General features: G+C 38.1%; 2 protein-coding genes across 5 annotated transcripts; one reads left to right on the top strand and one right to left on the bottom strand.

Annotated features, from left to right (window-relative positions):
• Positions 1 to 3,701: 3,701 nt before the first annotated feature.
• Positions 3,702 to 11,386, top strand: LOC127417048 (NAD(P)(+)--arginine ADP-ribosyltransferase 2-like). 4 transcript variants are annotated; one of them, XM_051656735.1, is made up of 4 exons: positions 3,702 to 4,181; positions 4,398 to 4,502; positions 4,579 to 4,698; positions 10,627 to 11,386. In XM_051656735.1, exons 2-4 carry the CDS (start codon positions 4,452 to 4,454, stop codon positions 11,233 to 11,235), a joined length of 780 nt encoding a protein of 259 aa, XP_051512695.1. In that variant the 5' UTR covers positions 3,702 to 4,181; positions 4,398 to 4,451; the 3' UTR covers positions 11,236 to 11,386. The 4 variants fall into 4 exon arrangements, with proteins under 4 accessions (XP_051512695.1, XP_051512697.1, XP_051512698.1 ...); XM_051656737.1 differs by lacking the exons at positions 4,398 to 4,502; positions 4,579 to 4,698 and adding an exon at positions 10,329 to 10,433 and having other exon boundaries at positions 3,737 to 4,181; positions 10,510 to 11,386; XM_051656738.1 differs by lacking the exon at positions 10,627 to 11,386 and having other exon boundaries at positions 3,745 to 4,181; positions 4,579 to 5,474.
• Positions 11,387 to 13,056: 1,670 nt separating this feature from the next.
• LOC127417156 (uncharacterized) lies at positions 13,057 to 14,753 on the bottom strand. The gene is made up of 2 exons (XM_051656899.1): positions 14,644 to 14,753; positions 13,057 to 14,269 (listed from the first exon to the last, which is right to left on the bottom strand). The coding sequence occupies exons 1-2, from the start codon at positions 14,707 to 14,709 to the stop codon at positions 13,694 to 13,696; spliced, it is 642 nt and encodes a 213-aa protein (XP_051512859.1). The 5' UTR covers positions 14,710 to 14,753; the 3' UTR covers positions 13,057 to 13,693.
• Positions 14,754 to 18,827: the final 4,074 nt, after the last annotated feature.

Here is an 18,827-nt window from a genome sequence, read left to right as displayed (position 1 = left end):
TAATAGCGTTAGATGACCCCAGCTGAATCTAATACTCTGTGGAGAGAAAACATAGAGAGAAAAGGCCACGGCTTGCACAGCCTGCCCCCATGCTAGTTACGTTGCTTCCCCCTCTCTGGGGTGTGGGGAACTACATGACGTCTTGTGGGGCATTGGGGGAGGTTACATGCGGACTGATGCACCTGCTATTATGCACGCAGCAGCATGCTTGCTCCTGCATTGGCAGTTCACATAACACAGTCCAGCTGTCGTGGCATTTTTCTATAGGGACCCCTAGTGCCACTACATCAACACAATGTCGAGTGAGTGACAGAAGGGAAATGTCTCGGTTACTGTTGTAACCTCCGTTCCCTGATGGAGGGAACGAGACGTTGTGTCCCTCTTGCCACAATGCTGTACTATCCGCTGAAACGGCCGGGACCTTGTCTCGGCTCCTCAGCACAAAACCTGAATGAGTGGTTGCGAGCCAGCTCCTTTAATACCCATATGTCCGGGGGAGTGGCATGCAAATTCCACTCGCCAATTCTCATTGGCCTTTTCTCAAAGATTAGAGGTGTTTGGGGCTCCCAAGAGTGACCCCTATTGTCACTACATTGACACAACGTCTCGTTCCCTCTATCAGGGAACGGAGGGTACAACAGTAACCGAGACGTTTTTTTGCCCCCAGACATTTTTGGACACAAGTGGAGCTGTTTCCCTGAGAATGAGCCAGCATTCAGCAATTAATATCCAGCATTTCGTAATTTAATGCTTCAAGAGGCCACAATAACAGCATAAGTGCTGTGATTGTGGAATCAACTGTTTTAGACCAGAGCTTGGACCAAGCAGCCATAGTTTAAAAATGTTTTTTCAACAGTATAGGCTCTACAAGAAGAACTGGAAATTCACTCCCAAAATGACTAACATGCATCTATTGTATTCAAAGAAAATTTCAAATGTAAACACCCATTCAGCCACTGTCTGTTTGTTTGCCATTTAGTGTATGCTTATCTTAAAAGTAACAACAGCATGTAACAATTTAAAAAACTGGACGTTTTGAACGTTCAAAAATAAAGTTTTCATAACTTAATTAGAACGTTAGCAAAATGTTCTTAGAACATATATTCATTAGCAGGGCAGCCTGCCTATTCACAAAGAAATACGCCTCCAAACTGCAATATTTACATATAACAACTGCAAAGTGTCCAATGAATAAACAATATGATTTACTCACTAAATTTTTAAACGCTAGAGAGATGTCACTACCTAAACCTCAAAGCTGTTTGCTGCTGCCCGGCGATTTCCGCACCTTATTTGTGTAAACTTGAGTGTTTCTAATCTTTTGAACGCTCTCTGTCGCTCTCTATGCTTTTTCAACTCCTATAGGAATGAATTGAAAACGTCCATCTGCTCCACTCGCTTTGCACCAGTGGACATGCACTGTCATGGCGACAGCTGGAAGACAATGAGAAGATTCGCTCTCTCAACTTTTAAGGGTCAAATCAAATAGAAATAGCACTTTAAAGTTGCTAGTTACAACATGCATAATGTTACAGGTTTGGTATAATGGATGTTTTTGCTCAGGTGGCCCAAATGTTCACCCAATAGGGAAAGGTTTTGCTCAGCAAGAACAAAAATGAGCTGGAACTTTGGTGGTAGGTTTGATCAAAAGTCATGTTTTTGCAACTAAAGATGTTCATTTCAACACTGTTATCTTTTGAAAACAGATGAGTGCTGATGATAGCGAGAAATAAAAGAAGTATATTTTGTTATCTGGAAGATTGCAACATACATTTTAAAGTATTTCTAATGAACTGTACAGTTCAGGTCACTTCTTTCCAGCATGAACACGGTGCCATACAAGAGATCTTTCTGATCTCTTCTTGTCTTAACAACAAGTTTTAAAATAAGATACGTTCCCAAAACCTTCTGATGAAATCAGCCTAAATGAAGCCCTTTGTTCAGAACCACATCGAAACTTGAATCCTTTCTGTGTTTACTTCACAATCTGAGTTAAATGCTAATTGAATTTTACCATCTCAAATTACCTTCTGTTGTCTTGTCACCTTCTTGTCAAGCTTTTTTAAATTTAGATGAGTCAGATATATATTGGATGTATGTTTTCTTTCAGATATGGAGTAAAAGCCTTTTTAGTCTCTATAAAAACATGTACAGTGCATCTGGAAAGTATTCACAGCACTTCACTTTTTCCACATTTTGTTATGTTACAGCCTTATTCCAAAATTGATTAAATTCATTATTTTCCTCAAAATTCTACAAACAATACCCCATAATGACAACATGAAAGAAGTTTGTTTGAAATCTTTGCAAATGTATTAAAAATAAAAAACGAAAAAGAAATCACGTACATAAGTATTCACAGCCTTTGCCATGACACTCAAAATTGAGCTCAGGTGCATCTTGTTACCATTGATCATCCTTGAGATGTTTCTACAACTTGATTGGAGTCCACCTGTGGTAAATTCAGTTGATTGGACATGATTTGGAAAGGCACACCCCTGTCTATATAAGGTCCCACAGTTAACAGTGCATGTCAGAGCACAAACCAAGCCATGAAGTCCAAGGAATTGTCTGTAGACCTCCGAGACAGGATTGTATCGAGGCACAGATCTGGGGAAGGGTACAGAAAAATTTCTGCAGCATTGAAAGTCCCAATGAGCACAGTGGCCTCCATCATCCATAAATGGAAGAAGTTTGGAACCACCAGGACTCTTCCTAGAGCTGGCCGCCCGGCCAAACTGAGCGATCGGGGGAGAAGGGCCTTAGTCAGGGAGGTGACCAAGAACCCGATGTTCACTCTGACAGAGCTCCAGTGTTTCTCTGTGGAGAGAGGAGAACCTTCCAGAAGAACAACCATCTCTGCAGCACTCCACCAATCAGGCCTGTATGGTAGAGTGGCCAGACGGAAGCCACTCCTCAGTAAATGGCACATGACAGCCCACCTGGAGTTTGCCAAAAGACACCTGAAGGACTCTCAGACCATGAGAAATAAAGATTGAACTCTGGCCTGAATGGCAAGCGTCATGTCTGGAGGAAACCAGGCACCGCTCATCACCTGGCCAATACCATCCCTACAGAGAAGCATGGTGGTGGCAGCATCATGCTGTGGGGATGTTTTTCAGCGGCAGGAACTGGGAGACTAGTCAGGATCGAGGGAAAGATGAATGCAGCAATGTACAGAGACATCCTTGATGAAAAACTGCTCCAGAGCGCTCTGGACCTCAGACTGGGGCGAAGGTTCATCTTCCAACAGGACAACGACCCTAAGCACACAGCCAAGTTAACAAAGGAGTGGCTACGGGACAACTCTGTGAATGTCCTTGAGTGGCCCAGCCAGAGCCCAGACTTGAACCCGATTGAACATCTCTGGAGAGATCTGAAAATGGCTGTGCACCGACGCTCCCCATCCAACCTGATGGAGCTTGAGAGGTCCTGCAAAGAAGAATGGGAGAAACTGCCCAAAAATAGGTGTGCCAAGTTTGTAGCATCATACTCAAAAAGACTTGAGGCTGTAATTGGTGCCAAAGGAGCTTCAACAAAGTATTGAGCAAAGGCTGTGAATACTTATGTACATGTGATTTTTTTTTTTTTTTTTTTTTTATAAGTTTGCAAAGATTTCAAACAGACTTCTTTCATGTTGTCATTATGGGGTATTGTTTGTAGAATTGAAGAAAATAATGAATTTAATCCATTTTGGAATAAGGCTGTAACATAACAAAATGTGGAAAAAGTGAAGCGCTGTGAATACTTTCCGGATGCACTGTATATGCGTGTCTAATTGTTCTCATATGCAATCATACGAGCTGCTTAATACACATCCTGTTAATGTTTCTAGATTGTAGATTTTCATCAAGGATTTCATGTGAATTCACCATTGCGTAAAATTATTATGAATTCTCAAGAAATCAGGTTGAAAAATTCACCTTAGACCGACAGGAGCTTAAAGTTTGGCCAGTATGAAACCACACATAAAGAGACAGCTATTATTTCTCAAAACACACACACATTATCAGCGACATAAAAAAGGCACCTTCCTCATCTCTTAGTTTGAAAAGTCGTTGTCATCTGGCTGTGAGCGAATGACTTTTCTGATCTTCACCTCTCGTCGTTGCTCCTGAACTCCTGAAAAATAACAAAAACAAAACTCAGAATCTCACAAAAATTGACAACGGTATTTTCAGGTAAGTTTGGAGTTAAAGTAAAAGGTCAATATATCAGTGAACATCTCAGGTTTAAGAGATTATTTCAAAAACTTCTATTTGTCAGAAAATACTAGTTATGTGAATTTAAATATATATTATTTAAGAAGTTGGTGAACAGTTTAATTGTGAGACATATTGCTATTGGAGGGATAGATTTAGTATTTGTGAAACTCTGTTGTGTTTCTTGTCTTTCAGCATCTGTGCTTCACTATATCTATTAGAGCATCTGAGAGATTTGACTAAATCAAGATGCTGCTGATCACTGAAGCTCTTCTTCTCATTTTAGCTGCTCTAGGACAGGTAAGCTTGTATTCTAGTATGAATATTACAGACATGAATACTGATGACGTGATCATTATGATTCCTGTTGCTACAGGATCACAGAGCAGCTGCAGGACAGATATTTCCATTGGATATGGAACTGAATTCTGTTGATGACTATTATTACGGCTGTCGAGAGAAAATGGCACATCTGGTGAAGACAAAATATCTGAAGGAGATCAATAACTCAGCTAAATTTAAATATTATTGGCAAAATAGTGAAAACATTGTCAAGTTTCCAAAAGATCACTTAACAAGGAATCATTTAATCGCCATTCATGTGTACACTGGTAAATATATCTATCGTCAATTTAATGAAGACACTCGTAAAGGTAAAAACCAGTACAAACACAAGACATACAAATGGTATGCACTTCACTTTCTGTTAACAGAAGCGATACAGATTCTGAAGAAAACACAAAATAAATGCTATTTAACTTATCGTGGGACTACAGCTGAATTTAATAAGTATGTTTTGAACAAAGAGGTTCGTTTTGGCTCATTTGCATCCTCTTCACTTGATCGTAAAATAACACAAGGTTTTGGAAATAAATCTTGTTTTGAAATCTACACTTGTGAAAGTGCTGAGCTGACAAAATATTCTCAGTATCCTTACATAAAAGAGGTGCTGATTCCTCCATATGAGAAGTTTAAAGTCACTGCTGTCAGGACAAAAAAATATGACAAACATCTCTGGTGTGACACTGTGTACACTTTGAAAAGCTCTGGAAGAAGAAGTGACCTGAACTGTGCTCTAGTTAAGAAACCATAAAAACATACTATGATTTGCACTGAAAAAAAGTGTTTAATTTACATGATTTTAATGTACATCAGTTCAACACAAATCAATATAAACTTTTTTTCCTTCTGACTTCCATAATCCTTTGTCAGAAAACAATTTGTTTACATAATTTTAACATAATGAAATAAAGTTGTTTTTAAGTGACCCAATTCAGTGGCCTCAAAGTGATTTTATATGTGTCTCTAATTCATTTCTTCATTTATACTTCTTATACATCATTTTGCATCACATTACTGAACAATATTAGTACTTGCTGTCTAACTGCCAGCAATAGCATATTAACTGCATGCTAAACTAATGACCAATCGAATACAATGCAGCATGAGATATATATTCCAAATACACTCAAAAAATTATTTCTGCTGCTTGTTCAGTTTACTTAATATTTCAATCCACTTAAATTTGTTAAATAAATTTTACATATTTTTTTTTTTTTTTTTTTTTTTTTTTAGGACTACATGATTTTATTTTACATGCATCATTTTTGTTGACAACTGAAATTAGACAGAATAATCAGGCTCCTCACAAATTTGCATTTAGAACTTTATATAAACTATTGTAACACTTTGCACCAATGTTCTATATGTTAACATTAGTTAATGCAATAGAGAAAATAAAAGGAAGATAAATCTTTAAATCTAAAGAATTAATCTTTTTATTAATTTGCATTTAATAATCTTGGTTCATGTTTATTAATACATATACTAATTGATTTTTTACATTTCAAGTTAGGTAAAATAACATTAGTTTATTATTAATGAACATGAATGAACAATTAGTAGGCCTATTTATAAATGAACATTGACCTAAATTAATAAATGCTTTAAAAATGTTGTTAATATTTAGTTCATGAGATCAATGAATTAACAAATGTAACCAAATTGAACCATATTTTTAAGTGTTACAATAAATATAGATGGATTATCATATGTTTACGAACACATTTGATAAAAGAGAATTACACTTCATACAAGTGAAGATTGTTTTCTTTCTTCATGACTCTTTTTCCCTTTATGTTTGTTGGACATCCATGTGTATAAATGTAGTTCGGCTGTAGGCCTATGTTGGTTAGAACATTTGAAATCATTAATATTTCAATACCCATCAGCCTCTCTGGTGATTTATGAATACAAACCTATAGAGAATAATGTTTTTTTTTCTAATGGTGGGTGTCCACTACAGCAGCAAATCTCACACAGTGCCACTGACAACGAGGCCTACTGTACAATGCCTCCGCATTGGGATGTGTGTGTTTATTGTATGTTTTTTTCAGCACACTGCCAATATAATCATCATATATACATGCGATTACAGTTAAAAAAATGCAAGCTTTGTTTCTGAATGCCCAAAGAAAAGATACAGTGTCATTTTAATAAATATTTAAACCCACCCAGCTAACAGGAAACGTTCTCAGAACTTTAGCTAACGTTCTGGCAAGGTTCTCTCAAATTTATGAACAAAAGTTCTTCCAGTAACATTAATAGAATGTTTTTTTTAATTATTATTTTTATTTTATTTTCAGAGAACATATAAAAGTAAGATTCCCATAATGTTTGAAGAATGATGAAATGGAATGTTTCCTTAAAGTTCGCACAACCAAGAAAAACGTTTTTAAAACAATTAAAAAAAACTGGACATTTTGAATGTTCAGAAATAACGTTTTCATAACTTAATTAGAACATTAGCAAAACGTTCTTAGTACATATATTCATTAGCTGGGCAGCCTGCCTAGTCACAAAGAAATACACCTCCAAACTGCAATATTTACATATAACAACTGCAAAGTGTCCAATGAATAAACAATATGATTTACTCACTAAATTTTTAAACGCTAGAGAGATGTCACTACCTAAACCTCAAAGCTGTTTGCTGCTGCCCGGCGATTTCCGCACCTTATTTGTGTAAACTTGAGTGTTTCTAATCTTTTGAACGCTCTCTGTCGCTCTCTATGCTTTTTCAACTCCTATAGGAATGAATTGAAAACGTCCATCTGCTCCACTCGCTTTGCACCAGTGGACATGCACTGTCATGGCGACAGCTGGAAGACAATGAGAAGATTCGCTCTCTCAACTTTTAAGGGTCAAATCAAATAGAAATAGCACTTTAAAGTTGCTAGTTACAACATGCATAATGTTACAGGTTTGGTATAATGGATGTTTTTGCTCAGGTGGCCCAAATGTTCACCCAATAGGGAAAGGTTTTGCTCAGCAAGAACAAAAATGAGCTGGAACTTTGGTGGTAGGTTTGATCAAAAGTCATGTTTTTGCAACTAAAGATGTTCATTTCAACACTGTTATCTTTTGAAAACAGATGAGTGCTGATGATAGCGAGAAATAACAGAAGTATATTTTGTTATCTGGAAGATTGCAACATACATTTTAAAGTATTTCTAATGAACTGTACAGTTCAGGTCACTTCTTTCCAGCATGAACACGGTGCCATACAAGAGATCTTTCTGATCTCTTCTTGTCTTAACAACAAGTTTTAAAATAAGATACGTTCCCAAAACTTTCTGATGAAATCAGCCTAAATGAAGCCCTTTGTTCAGAACCACATCGAAACTTGAATCCTTTCTGTGTTTACTTCACAATCTGAGTTAAATGCTAATTGAATTTTACCATCTCAAATTACCTTCTGTTGTCTTGTCACCTTCTTGTCAAGCTTTTTTAAATTTAGATGAGTCAGATATATATTGGATGTATGTTTTCTTTCAGATATGGAGTAAAAGCCTTTTTAGTCTCTATAAAAACATGTACAGTGCATCTGGAAAGTATTCACAGCACTTCACTTTTTCCACATTTTGTTATGTTACAGCCTTATTCCAAAATGGATTAATTTCATTATTTTCCTCAAAATTCTACAAACAATACCCCATAATGACAACATGAAAGAAGTTTGTTTGAAATCTTTGCAAATGTATTAAAAATAAAAAACGAAAAAGAAATCACGTACATAAGTATTCACAGCCTTTGCCATGACACTCAAAATTGAGCTCAGGTGCATCTTGTTACCACTGATCATCCTTGAGATGTTTCTACAACTTGATTGGAGTCCACCTGTGGTAAATTCAGTTGATTGGACATGATTTGGAAAGGCACACCCCTGTCTATATAAGGTCCCACAGTTAACAGTGCATGTCAGAGCACAAACCAAGCCATGAAGTCCAAGGAATTGTCTGTAGACCTCCGAGACAGGATTGTATCGAGGCACAGATCTGGGGAAGGGTACAGAAAAATTTCTGCAGCATTGAAAGTCCCAATGAGCACAGTGGCCTCCATCATCCATAAATGGAAGAAGTTTGGAACCACCAGGACTCTTCCTAGAGCTGGCCGCCCGGCCAAACTGAGCGATCGGGGGAGAAGGGCCTTAGTCAGGGAGGTGACCAAAAACCCGATGTTCACTCTGACAGAGCTCCAGTGTTTCTCTGTGGAGAGAGGAGAACCTTCCAGAAGAACAACCATCTCTGCAGCACTCCACCAATCAGGCCTGTATGGTAGAGTGGCCAGACGGAAGCCACTCCTCAGTAAAAGGCACATGACAGCCCGCCTGGAGTTTGCCAAAAGGCACCTGAAGGACTCTCAGACCATGAAAAACAAAGATTGAACTCTTTGGCCTGAATGGCGAGCGTCATATCTGAAGGAAACCAGGCAACGCTCATCACCTGGCCAATACCATCCCTACAGAGAAGCATGGTGGTGGCAGCATCATGCTGTGGGGATGTTTTTCAGCGGCAGGAACTGGGAGACTAGTCAGGATCGAGGGAAAGATGAATGCAGCAATGTACAGAGACATCCTTCATGAAAAACTGCTCCAGAGCGCTCTGGACCTCAGACTGGGGCGAAGGTTCATCTTCCAACAGGACAACGACCCTAAGCACACAGCCAAGTTAACAAAGGAGTGGCTACGGGACAACTCTGTGAATGTCCTTGAGTGGCCCAGCCAGAGCCCAGACTTGAACCCGATTGAACATCTCTGGAGAGATCTGAAAATGGCTGTGCACCGACGCTCCCCATCCAACCTGATGGAGCTTGAGAGGTCCTGCAAAGAAGAATGGGAGAAACTGCCCAAAAATAGGTGTGCCAAGTTTGTAGCATCATACTCAAAAAGACTTGAGGCTGTAATTGGTGCCAAAGGAGCTTCAACAAAGTATTGAGCAAAGGCTGTGAATACTTATGTACATGTGATTTTTTTATTTTTATTTTTTTTATAAGTTTGCAAAGATTTCAAACAGACTTCTTTCATGTTGTCATTATGGGGTATTGTTTGTAGAATTGAGGAAAATAATGAATTTAATCCATTTTGGAATAAGGCTGTAACATAACAAAATGTGGAAAAAGTGAAGTGCTGTGAATACTTTCCGGATGCACTGTATATGCGTGTCTAATTGTTCTCATATGCAGTCATACAAGCTGCTTAATACACATCCTGTTAATGTTTCTAGATTGTAGATTTTCATCAAGGATTTCATGTGAATTCACCATTGCGTAAAATTATTATGAATTCTCAAGAAATCAGGTTGAAAAATTCACCTTAGACCGACAGGAGCTTAAAGTTTGGCCAGTATGAAACCACACATAAAGAGACAGCTATTATTTCTCAAAACACACACACATTATCAGCGACATAAAAAAGGCACCTTCCTCATCTCTTAGTTTGAAAAGTCGTTGTCATCTGGCTGTGAGCGAATGACTTTTCTGATCTTCACCTCTCGTCGTTGCTCCTGAACTCCTGAAAAATAACAAAAACAAAACTCAGAATCTCACAAAAATTGACAACGGTATTTTCAGGTAAGTTTGGAGTTAAAGTAAAAGGTCAATATATCAGTGAACATCTCAGGTTTAAGAGATTATTTCAAAAACTTCTATCTGTCAGAAAATACTAGTTATGTGAATTTAAATATATATTATTTAAGAAGTTGGTGAACAGTTTAATTGTGAGACATATTGCTATTGGAGGGATAGATTTAGTATTTGTGAAACTCTGTTGTGTTTCTTGTCTTTCAGCATCTGTGCTTCACTATATCTATTAGAGCATCTGAGAGATTTGACTAAATCAAGATGCTGCTGATCACTGAAGCTCTTCTTCTCATTTTAGCTGCTCTAGGACAGGTAAGCTTGTATTCTAGTATGAATATTACAGACATGAATACTGATGACGTGATCATTATGATTCCTGTTGCTACAGGATCACAGAGCAGCTGCAGGACAGATATTTCCATTGGATATGGAACTGAATTCTGTTGATGACTATTATTACGGCTGTCGAGAGAAAATGGCACATCTGGTGAAGACAAAATATCTGAAGGAGATCAATAACTCAGCTAAATTTAAATATTATTGGCAAAATAGTGAAAACATTGTCAAGTTTCCAAAAGATCACTTAACAAGGAATCATTTAACCGCCATTTATGTGTACAGTGATACTAATGTATATCACCATTTCAATCTTGACACTCGTAAAGGTAAAAACCAGTACAAACACAAGACATACAAATGGTATGCACTTCACTTTCTGTTAACAGAAGCGATACAGATTCTGAAGAAAACACAAAATAAATGCTATTTAACTTATCGTGGGACTACAGCTGAATTTAATAAGTATGTTTTGAACAAAGAGGTTCGTTTCGGCTCATTTGCATCCTCTTCACTTAATCCTAATGTAGCACGAAATTTTGGAACTAAATCTTGTTTTGAAATCTACACTTGTGAAAGTGCTGAGCTGACAAAATATTCTAAATATCCTCATGAGAAAGAGGTGCTGATTCCTCCATATGAGACGTTTAAAGTCACTGCTGTCAGGACAAAAACATATCAGCAAAATCTCTGGTGTGACACTGTGTACACTTTGAAAAGCTCTGGAAGAAGAAGTGACCTGAACTGTGCTCTATTCAAGAAACCATTCAAGTACTAATGTTTTTCATTGAAAAAAGTGTTCTGAATTTATCAGTTCCACACAAGTAAATATAAAATATTTTTTTCTCTCGGTTTAGTTCAACAGTTCTTTGTCAGAAAACATTTGTTTACGTACAACATTCTGAAATAAAAAATTTTATGTGACCCAATTCAGTGGCCTCAAAGTGATTTTATATGTGTCTCTAATTCATTTCTTCATTTATACTTCTTATACATCATTTTGCATCACATTACTGAACAATATTAGTGCTTTCTATCTATAGCTAACTGACAGCAAAAGCATATTAACAGATAAACGAGCTTTTGAGTGCAATGCAGCTTGCAGCGATAATATATTATCACTAAACAAAAAAGTTTTTGCTTCTTGTTGAATTGAATTGAATTTGTATCAATGAACTTAAATAGAAGTTCAATTTCTTAAATAAAAGTTTACTTAATTTTTTTAATCTTAATCGTAATGGGTCATGCTGAAGAGCATCTGTCATGTTGGAGTATTTGTGGTTTTCATTGTGCAGAAGAGTAAAGCTTGTGGTTTTGTTGTGGGTGGCTTTATAAACACCATGACGCTTTATGAAATGAGCAATGATGAGTCTCTTCTTAAGTGTTTGTCCCAATACATTCAGTCAAAAATGTTGTTGCTGGCTATAGCAGATAAATGAAAAAGTTCTTTTCAGTTGTAAATAAATGAGAAATTCAATAGGGTTGTTCAACACAATATAATTTCAGTTTTTTATATTATATTACGTTATATGATAGGATGATATATTTAATGTATGTTCTGTACTTAAACACCTTCAACTAAATATATTTGTATATACCATTTATGATCAAATAAAATATTTTTCTAAAACAAAAGTTTAATTCTTTAAACATTACAGTTGAACCATGCCTGCATTAAAGACTACAATTACATATTAAAAAAACAACTGGGTAAAGCTTGTATATAGACACTGCACTTTTAAACAAAAACAACTGTCAATCATATTCTTTTACAGTGATTTGTTCAATATGTCTGGAAGATTTACGACCCTCTTTCATGAGACAGTTTTACCCCCTGCTGGTCAGATCTGACAGCAACCCATATTAAATGTCACTGTTGCTTTGACTTGTTGAATGTTACAGAAGTTTAATAACACTGACATTAGACATAACGATTGCTATTCATATCAGATCATATGAAATGGTGGAAACTATTATAATTTGGCTAGTAGACTATTTATATACTATATAGCATCTGGTTTAGAGATTATCATTGTCATTATCAACATAAACATTGTTTTGTGAACCTAGTCAATGCACGCCAAATGTGTTGCTATGCAAACTGAATGTATTTCTGAAAAGCCTAGCTGATGTTACCAGCACTATCCCTTTACCTTATTGCTTGCAAACTCTTTTTGGTTCAACCTTCATCTGTTGTGACTTCCATCTGCTGCTATTACGTCTTCCACCGTATGTAACAGTAGCTCGACGGTACTTTATTTACCATATGTCCTAAACACGCGCGGAAGTATTCAGTTTCCCTCGAAATCCGGCCCGACAGCTCTAAAATACAAACAACTATTATAGGCTTACCCTGGTGATTCGGGGTAAGGCAAAAATATCAGAAAAAAAAGCTACACAGTTATTTTGTAAATAAAAATAATATGTGCAACACAATGACCATTAATAGTCAAACTAAAGTTTCATTCTTAAAACATTACACTTTTTATAAGCATGTTATGTTTAGAAATAAGAACAGCATAAATATAAATTCAATCCATCACCTGTCTGCATGTGCAACACAGTGACAATGAATTTAGATCATAAATACCAATCTTAATTTTTGCATCATATACTGTGTTACTCAATTAACTGTTTTCAGGTTTGTGTTTTCCCAACCAATTACTGTATTTACTACACATTTCTATAGATACTGTGGTTTGATCCTGTGCTTAAATAAACATAAATTCAAAAATACAAAGATAACAGCACAAACTATGTCTACTGTGATATTTATTTCCTTTTTATACAAAAAGGCAAAATTACTGTATTAAATAAAATAAAACGGAAAACAGGGGAATTTTCTTTTACTTGGTATAAGTTTCTTTGTTTCTCTGGGAGGCTAAAAGAGTTCTGTACAATAAAATACACTGTAGCCCAAAGTATTTGGACACTGAAATCCAGATTTCAGTCATTTCTCAGACATTCTCCGCCTCAATAATGTTCAGCTCAGGCTCATGCGGTGAAACTGGATGACTAGAGGACTGGTTAGGAGGGCCGCATGCCTGGAATGATCCATCTGCACTGGTGGAGGGCATGTCTACTGATTTACTATCCATCCCTGTAAAGAAGTCTGTGTGCGGCTGTGCATACAGGAGCGTTCTGGGCGAGTATGTTTTCGTGTAGGTCTGTGTGAACATTGGTGTGCGCGCCTGTAATAGGGGGCCCGCTGGAGGTTGGGCACTGCTGAAACCCGTTCATGGTGGGTGGGCTGAACTGGTCCAGGGAGAACACCTCGATGCTTTTGAGACCAGAATCGTGGATCTCGTTGCGTCTGGGCTTGGCTGCACTGAGCATAGGCACCCTGGCTGGTTGCGGTCTTGCCGAAGGGCGCAGGGGAGACCAACCAACAAGATGCTGAAGCAGATGTGGACTGCAAAGGCTCGAATCTGGATGCGAGATCCTGCAGAGTGCTGGGGATCTGCTTCTGGACTTGAGTCTGCTGGGCTTGTTCTCTCTCCAGTCGGCCTTGTTGTTCCACCATCATCCTCAATGCCAGGCCCAAACTTCTCAGCTCTGAGCCCAATGACTGGATCTGCTCCTGCAGGCTGCTCACAGCGGCAGGGTCGAGGCTCTGCTGGGGAGGAGGTGAAGGCTGGTTGGTCACGTTTTGGAACACTGCATTTTGGGATGTTTTGGGATGTTGCCCCAGCGGTGGCTGGGTCGGGGAGGCGGATACCAACACGGGGAGGGTGTTGAGGATCGCGAACAGGAACACCCACCCGCTGGTGCATCCATCTCCTGTGAGGACTGGCTCCTTGATGCAGTGATCTCTGAGAAATAAAGATTTAATTAAGCCCTCAATCTGTATATATTGGTGAGAAATAGTGATCAGCCAAGCCCAGTGCTCAATAATAATAATACTAATAATAATAATACTATGAATAATAATAATTTTTATTATTATTTCTATATATATTGGTGCGAAATAGTGATCAGCCAAGCCCAGGGCTCAGTTATAATAGTAATAATAATAATAATTATATATATATATATATAGGTGAGAAACGGTGATCACATATTTTAAATTTATATTTTTATTAAATTAATTAAAAATACTTTTGCTTATTGGTTGTACAAAACCATCTCTTTTCGTCCATCTCTAATCATAATAGTACTGGATTCGTGATGATGTTTCATAACTCACCATGTTTGGAGGTCTGGCTGCAGTGGTCATAAGAAGCTGTCTGTGACAAAACAAGCTTTCTCCCATCAGAACCAGAGAAGCAGGACGGATCTCGCCTCACTGACAATGACACCTGCTGGCCGGTCTGGACTGTCTCTGCTGTCTCTTATCTTGACAAAACACATGGAAGTTATTAAGGCAAAAAATACAATCACATAAATTAAAAAAAAAAAAATTAAAAAAAAAAAAATACTTTATTTTTTTGGTTAAGCTCATGAAAACATATACATGTTTTTTTTTTTTTTTTTTTTTTTTTGCTTGAGTTTTTATTAAAATTAAATGTAATGTGCACTTTTTTTTTTTTTAAATGACTGTAAATGACATTTTATTGTGAAGAAATATAAATTATAATGCTTTTTTAATAAATTTAAAGGCAATAAATAATACCATGGTGAATTTAAATTAATTATTATTTTTTTCACATTACTGTAATGAAAATGTTGTAATGAAATACATTTTTGCATTACAGTCATGCGAATTAGAGGATAAATTATCTTAATTGTCATGAACATAAAGTCACAATGCAAATATATATATATATATATATATATATATATATATATATATATATATATATATATATATATATAGTTCAAAAGTTTGGGGTCAGTAAGATTTAAATGGCTATTTTGGCTTATAAACTCTTAGTAGAGTTATTTATTTATTTATTTATTTTAAAAAATAGCTACTTCTTAGAATTTTTGTCCAGTATGTGGCACTGTTCTGAAACTACTCAAGTAGTATCTGGGCATGATGGTTATCATGCAGGAAAGCGGTCAAGAGTTGTAACCAAAATAGCCATATTTCTATATCCTGACCAGTAGGGGGCAGTGTGCCAAAATGCTGCAGGTAACATCAGGGCCAAATGGTGATGACATGTACCAAGTTTCATCCCAATCCCTCAAAGCATTGCAGAGATACAGCCTCAAGTTCAATTGTATGCGTACTTCATCAAATTTGTTGAATATATAGTAGATTTTTATATATCAAATGTAGAAAAGTACTAATATAGAATAGCCTGGACTTTGTGTGACCCAGGAGAGGGCATATGAGGTTACTGACAGTGCTGATGTTACAAGAAACACTCTGTGTCCTCAGCTGTAGCAGAGACAATGATACAATGATACAAGAAAACTCTGGGAAGCACAGCAAAAGTTAAAGATTAACACAACCAATAATCAAAAGTAACTATATTATGCTCAGATTGTGATGTATTATTCACTCAGAAAGTATATTTTCATGATAAATTAATTTAAAATGTTATTTTTTAAAATGGACTAAAAGCCAGGTTCCCACCATTAAAAAGAGGTCAGAGGCTCTGTGAAATAATGGTGGGAAACAGAATCCATTGGATACAAAAAATATTAAGAGGGCATAGACATGAGGTAATGCTAGATAACAAACTGTATAAAAAAGGAGGGTTTGACCAAGAGAGTCAGATCTCAGCTGACTTCTCGGGTTTGTTGGATTGTTCAATAAACTCTAACCTTTGGCACCTGGAACTCCTGACTTCGAGAGTTTTCTTACAGACAGGGGAGAAAAGTTTTCCACGCTCCACAACATAAAATTGGCGACCACGAAGGGACTGGCACAGGGCCAAGGGAAGCTGCTGTGCACCAAAAACCTGAGGTAAGCAAATTTTTACTTAAATGGTGTGAGGTGTGAGGACTGTTGCCAGGTTTGGCCCAGGTGGTAACTCTTTTTAGGCCTTTCCAGTCTTGAACTGAATTAAATGACTGATTGGATGAAATAGACAACTAAATATGTCTTGTAAATAAGTTGAAGCGCACAAATCCTATGGATACTGCACCTCTAGGGAGTGCAAGGGTTAGCAGCTCTGGTAGATCATGCAAGGGCATGCAAATCCTACGGATACTGCACTTCAAGGCAGCGCAGAAGTGAGCAGCTCTGATAGGTCGCCCAGAAGAGGGGCGTTTTGAATTCTGCAAATAACGTTGAATGCAGTGACACCAGTGAGGAATAGGAGCCCACGTGGATGGTTGGCCTTTGAACTTTTATACCTAAATTAAATTGCTTTGCGCATCTACTTGGATCGAACACAGAGCTTTAGACACTCTGAGCAGCTCTTTGTCTGCTTTGGCGGACAGCGGAAATGGAACGCTGTCTCCAAACAGAGGCTTGCCCACTGGATCGTGGATGCCATTGCATTGGCATACCAGGCCCAGGGCATGCCCCCCCCTTTTCGGTTTACGAGCCCACTCCACGAGGAGTGTGGCATCCTCCTGGGCACTAGCCAATGGCGCCTCTCTAGCAGACATCTGCAGAGCAGCGGGCTGGGCAACACCCAATACTTTCGCGAGATTTTACAATTTCAGGGTTGAGCCGGTTTCGTCCCGTGTGTTGTCAGGTACGAACAGGTAAGTTTGCGGGGCAGCCGGCCGGGTGTATCGCTTGCGTATAGCGCCTTTCCCCTCCTGGAAGGGAAGACGTGCACTTTTTTCCCTCATGCGAGTTCACGAGATGGTGGACCCTGGATGTCTTTCCTCCCTAGCCCTGTGGCTGGCGAATTCGGCGGAGGAATTCGAGGCTGGCCCAGTACGTGTGCTAGTATGCCCTGTACTGGGGTAGGTGCTCCGCATGTGCTGGTTACCTCCATAACCCCCTGCGATGTATTTTCTGCGGTAAAGTTTCCCTGTTCCCTTGGGCGGAGTTCCATCTGCCCCCGGTCGCCTTGTTTGTAGAGCTCCATCCCCTCAAGGGTAGGACCTACCTTGGTGCCTTCCCACATGCAGCTGATAAGCCCATGTGTCCTATTTGCCACATGTCAACTTCCCCTTCGAGCAGGATGTGGTCTCCGCGGTGTCTTTTCCTCTCGGGAAAGAACACCTTCCCCGACTCGAATACAAAATGCAAAAGGCCCCAGCTGAAAAAAGACTTTTTCACTTTTGCGATAGAACAAAAGGAGAAAATGTAGAGAGAAGAGGCGGCTGGCGCGGCCTATTCCCATTCTGAAACGAGACATTGTGTCTCTCTTGCCACACCACTGAACTGCCCGCTGAAATGGCCAGGACCCTGTCTCGGCTCCTCAGCACAAAACCTGAATGAGTGGTTGCGAGCCAGCTACTTTTATACCCGTATGTCCGGGGGAGTGGCATGCAAATTCCACTCTCCAATACTAATTGGCATTTTCTCAAAGATCAGAGGTGTTTGGGGCTCCCAAGCACGACCCCTAGTGTCACTACATCCACACAACATCTCGTTCCCTCCATCAGGGAACGGAGGTTATGACAGTAACCAAGACGTTACTTTTCGAGCCAGTTAGCTTTGATTGTCACTGTATTACGTCATTAAACCTTTCTTTAACGTAACACATGAAAATGACAGACTGTGAGAAGTTATTTAAGGATCATGTTGCCACTTGTTTTCAGTCACTTATGTTACTTTGGTAGTTAAAATATTTATGGCATTTCTCATAATTGTAAAAATGACATGATTTGATGCGCTACCCAACAGAGCTGCCATAATTGTACTCTATTTGTGTATGGTTTGTCTGGTTGCTGGATGGATGTTCACTTGGTGCCTTGGCTGTTTCTTTCTGATGCTAAAGGACCACACACAATTATGGCTTCACTCACTCATCATGTTAGAATATACTGTATGTAATTTATTTTATTTTATTTATTTTTATTTTTTTATTTTTTTAAATACAAATACAAATCAATTTGATAGAATTTTGTGATGAAACTGAAATGTGTAAATCTTAAAAATAGGCTAAAATATTTTTTGAATGTAGGTAGCTTTTTCAGTTCTTCTAAAATACTTTATGCATTTTCTGAGAAAATATAGGATTTGTATTTGTCCCACACTTTCTGTTTAGCCCTGTTATGCTCTGATATCTTTCTGTCATCTTATTTGGGAAGTGAAATAATAAAAGTCTTGTTGACCACATGGTTCACAGAGAGGTACATTTGTCTTACAGTATCAGAATTTCATAATGTTTACGTTATTTGGCCTTACATATTTTAACTCTGTTATGGGGAAAACCAATCATGGTTTGTGATTTTTCTTAAAAAGTCCCCCCCCCCCCAAGACATTTTTGGACACAAGTGGAGCTGTTTCCCTGAGAAAGAGCCAGCACAATCTCTATATGAATGAATATCCAGCATTTCGTAATATAATGCTTC

The sequence above is a fragment of the Myxocyprinus asiaticus genome, chromosome 26, assembly GCF_019703515.2.
Source record: "Myxocyprinus asiaticus isolate MX2 ecotype Aquarium Trade chromosome 26, UBuf_Myxa_2, whole genome shotgun sequence".
In the NCBI taxonomy this organism is placed as follows: Eukaryota; Metazoa; Chordata; class Actinopteri; order Cypriniformes; family Catostomidae; genus Myxocyprinus; species Myxocyprinus asiaticus.
Note: the sequence above shows the minus strand (reverse complement) of the source record. Positions and strands in the feature narration are given on the sequence as shown.

Excerpts from the sequence above, each read along its gene's own strand:
- LOC127417048 (XM_051656735.1), top strand. The coding sequence starts at position 4,452 with ATGCTGCTGATCACTGAAGCTCTTCTTCTCATTTTAGCTGCTCTAGGA. Across the intron at positions 4,503-4,578 it reads TTTTAGCTGCTCTAGGACAG|GATCACAGAGCAGCTGCAGG; the intron begins GTAAGCTTGTAT and ends CTGTTGCTACAG. Across the intron at positions 4,699-10,626 it reads TGAAGACAAAATATCTGAAG|AAGGAGATCAATAACTCAGC; the intron begins GAGATCAATAAC and ends ACAAAATATCTG.
- LOC127417156 (XM_051656899.1), bottom strand. The coding sequence starts at position 14,709 with ATGGGAGAAAGCTTGTTTTGTCACAGACAGCTTCTTATGACCACTGCA. Across the intron at positions 14,270-14,643 it reads CAGCCAGACCTCCAAACATG|AGATCACTGCATCAAGGAGC; the intron begins GTGAGTTATGAA and ends TTTATTTCTCAG.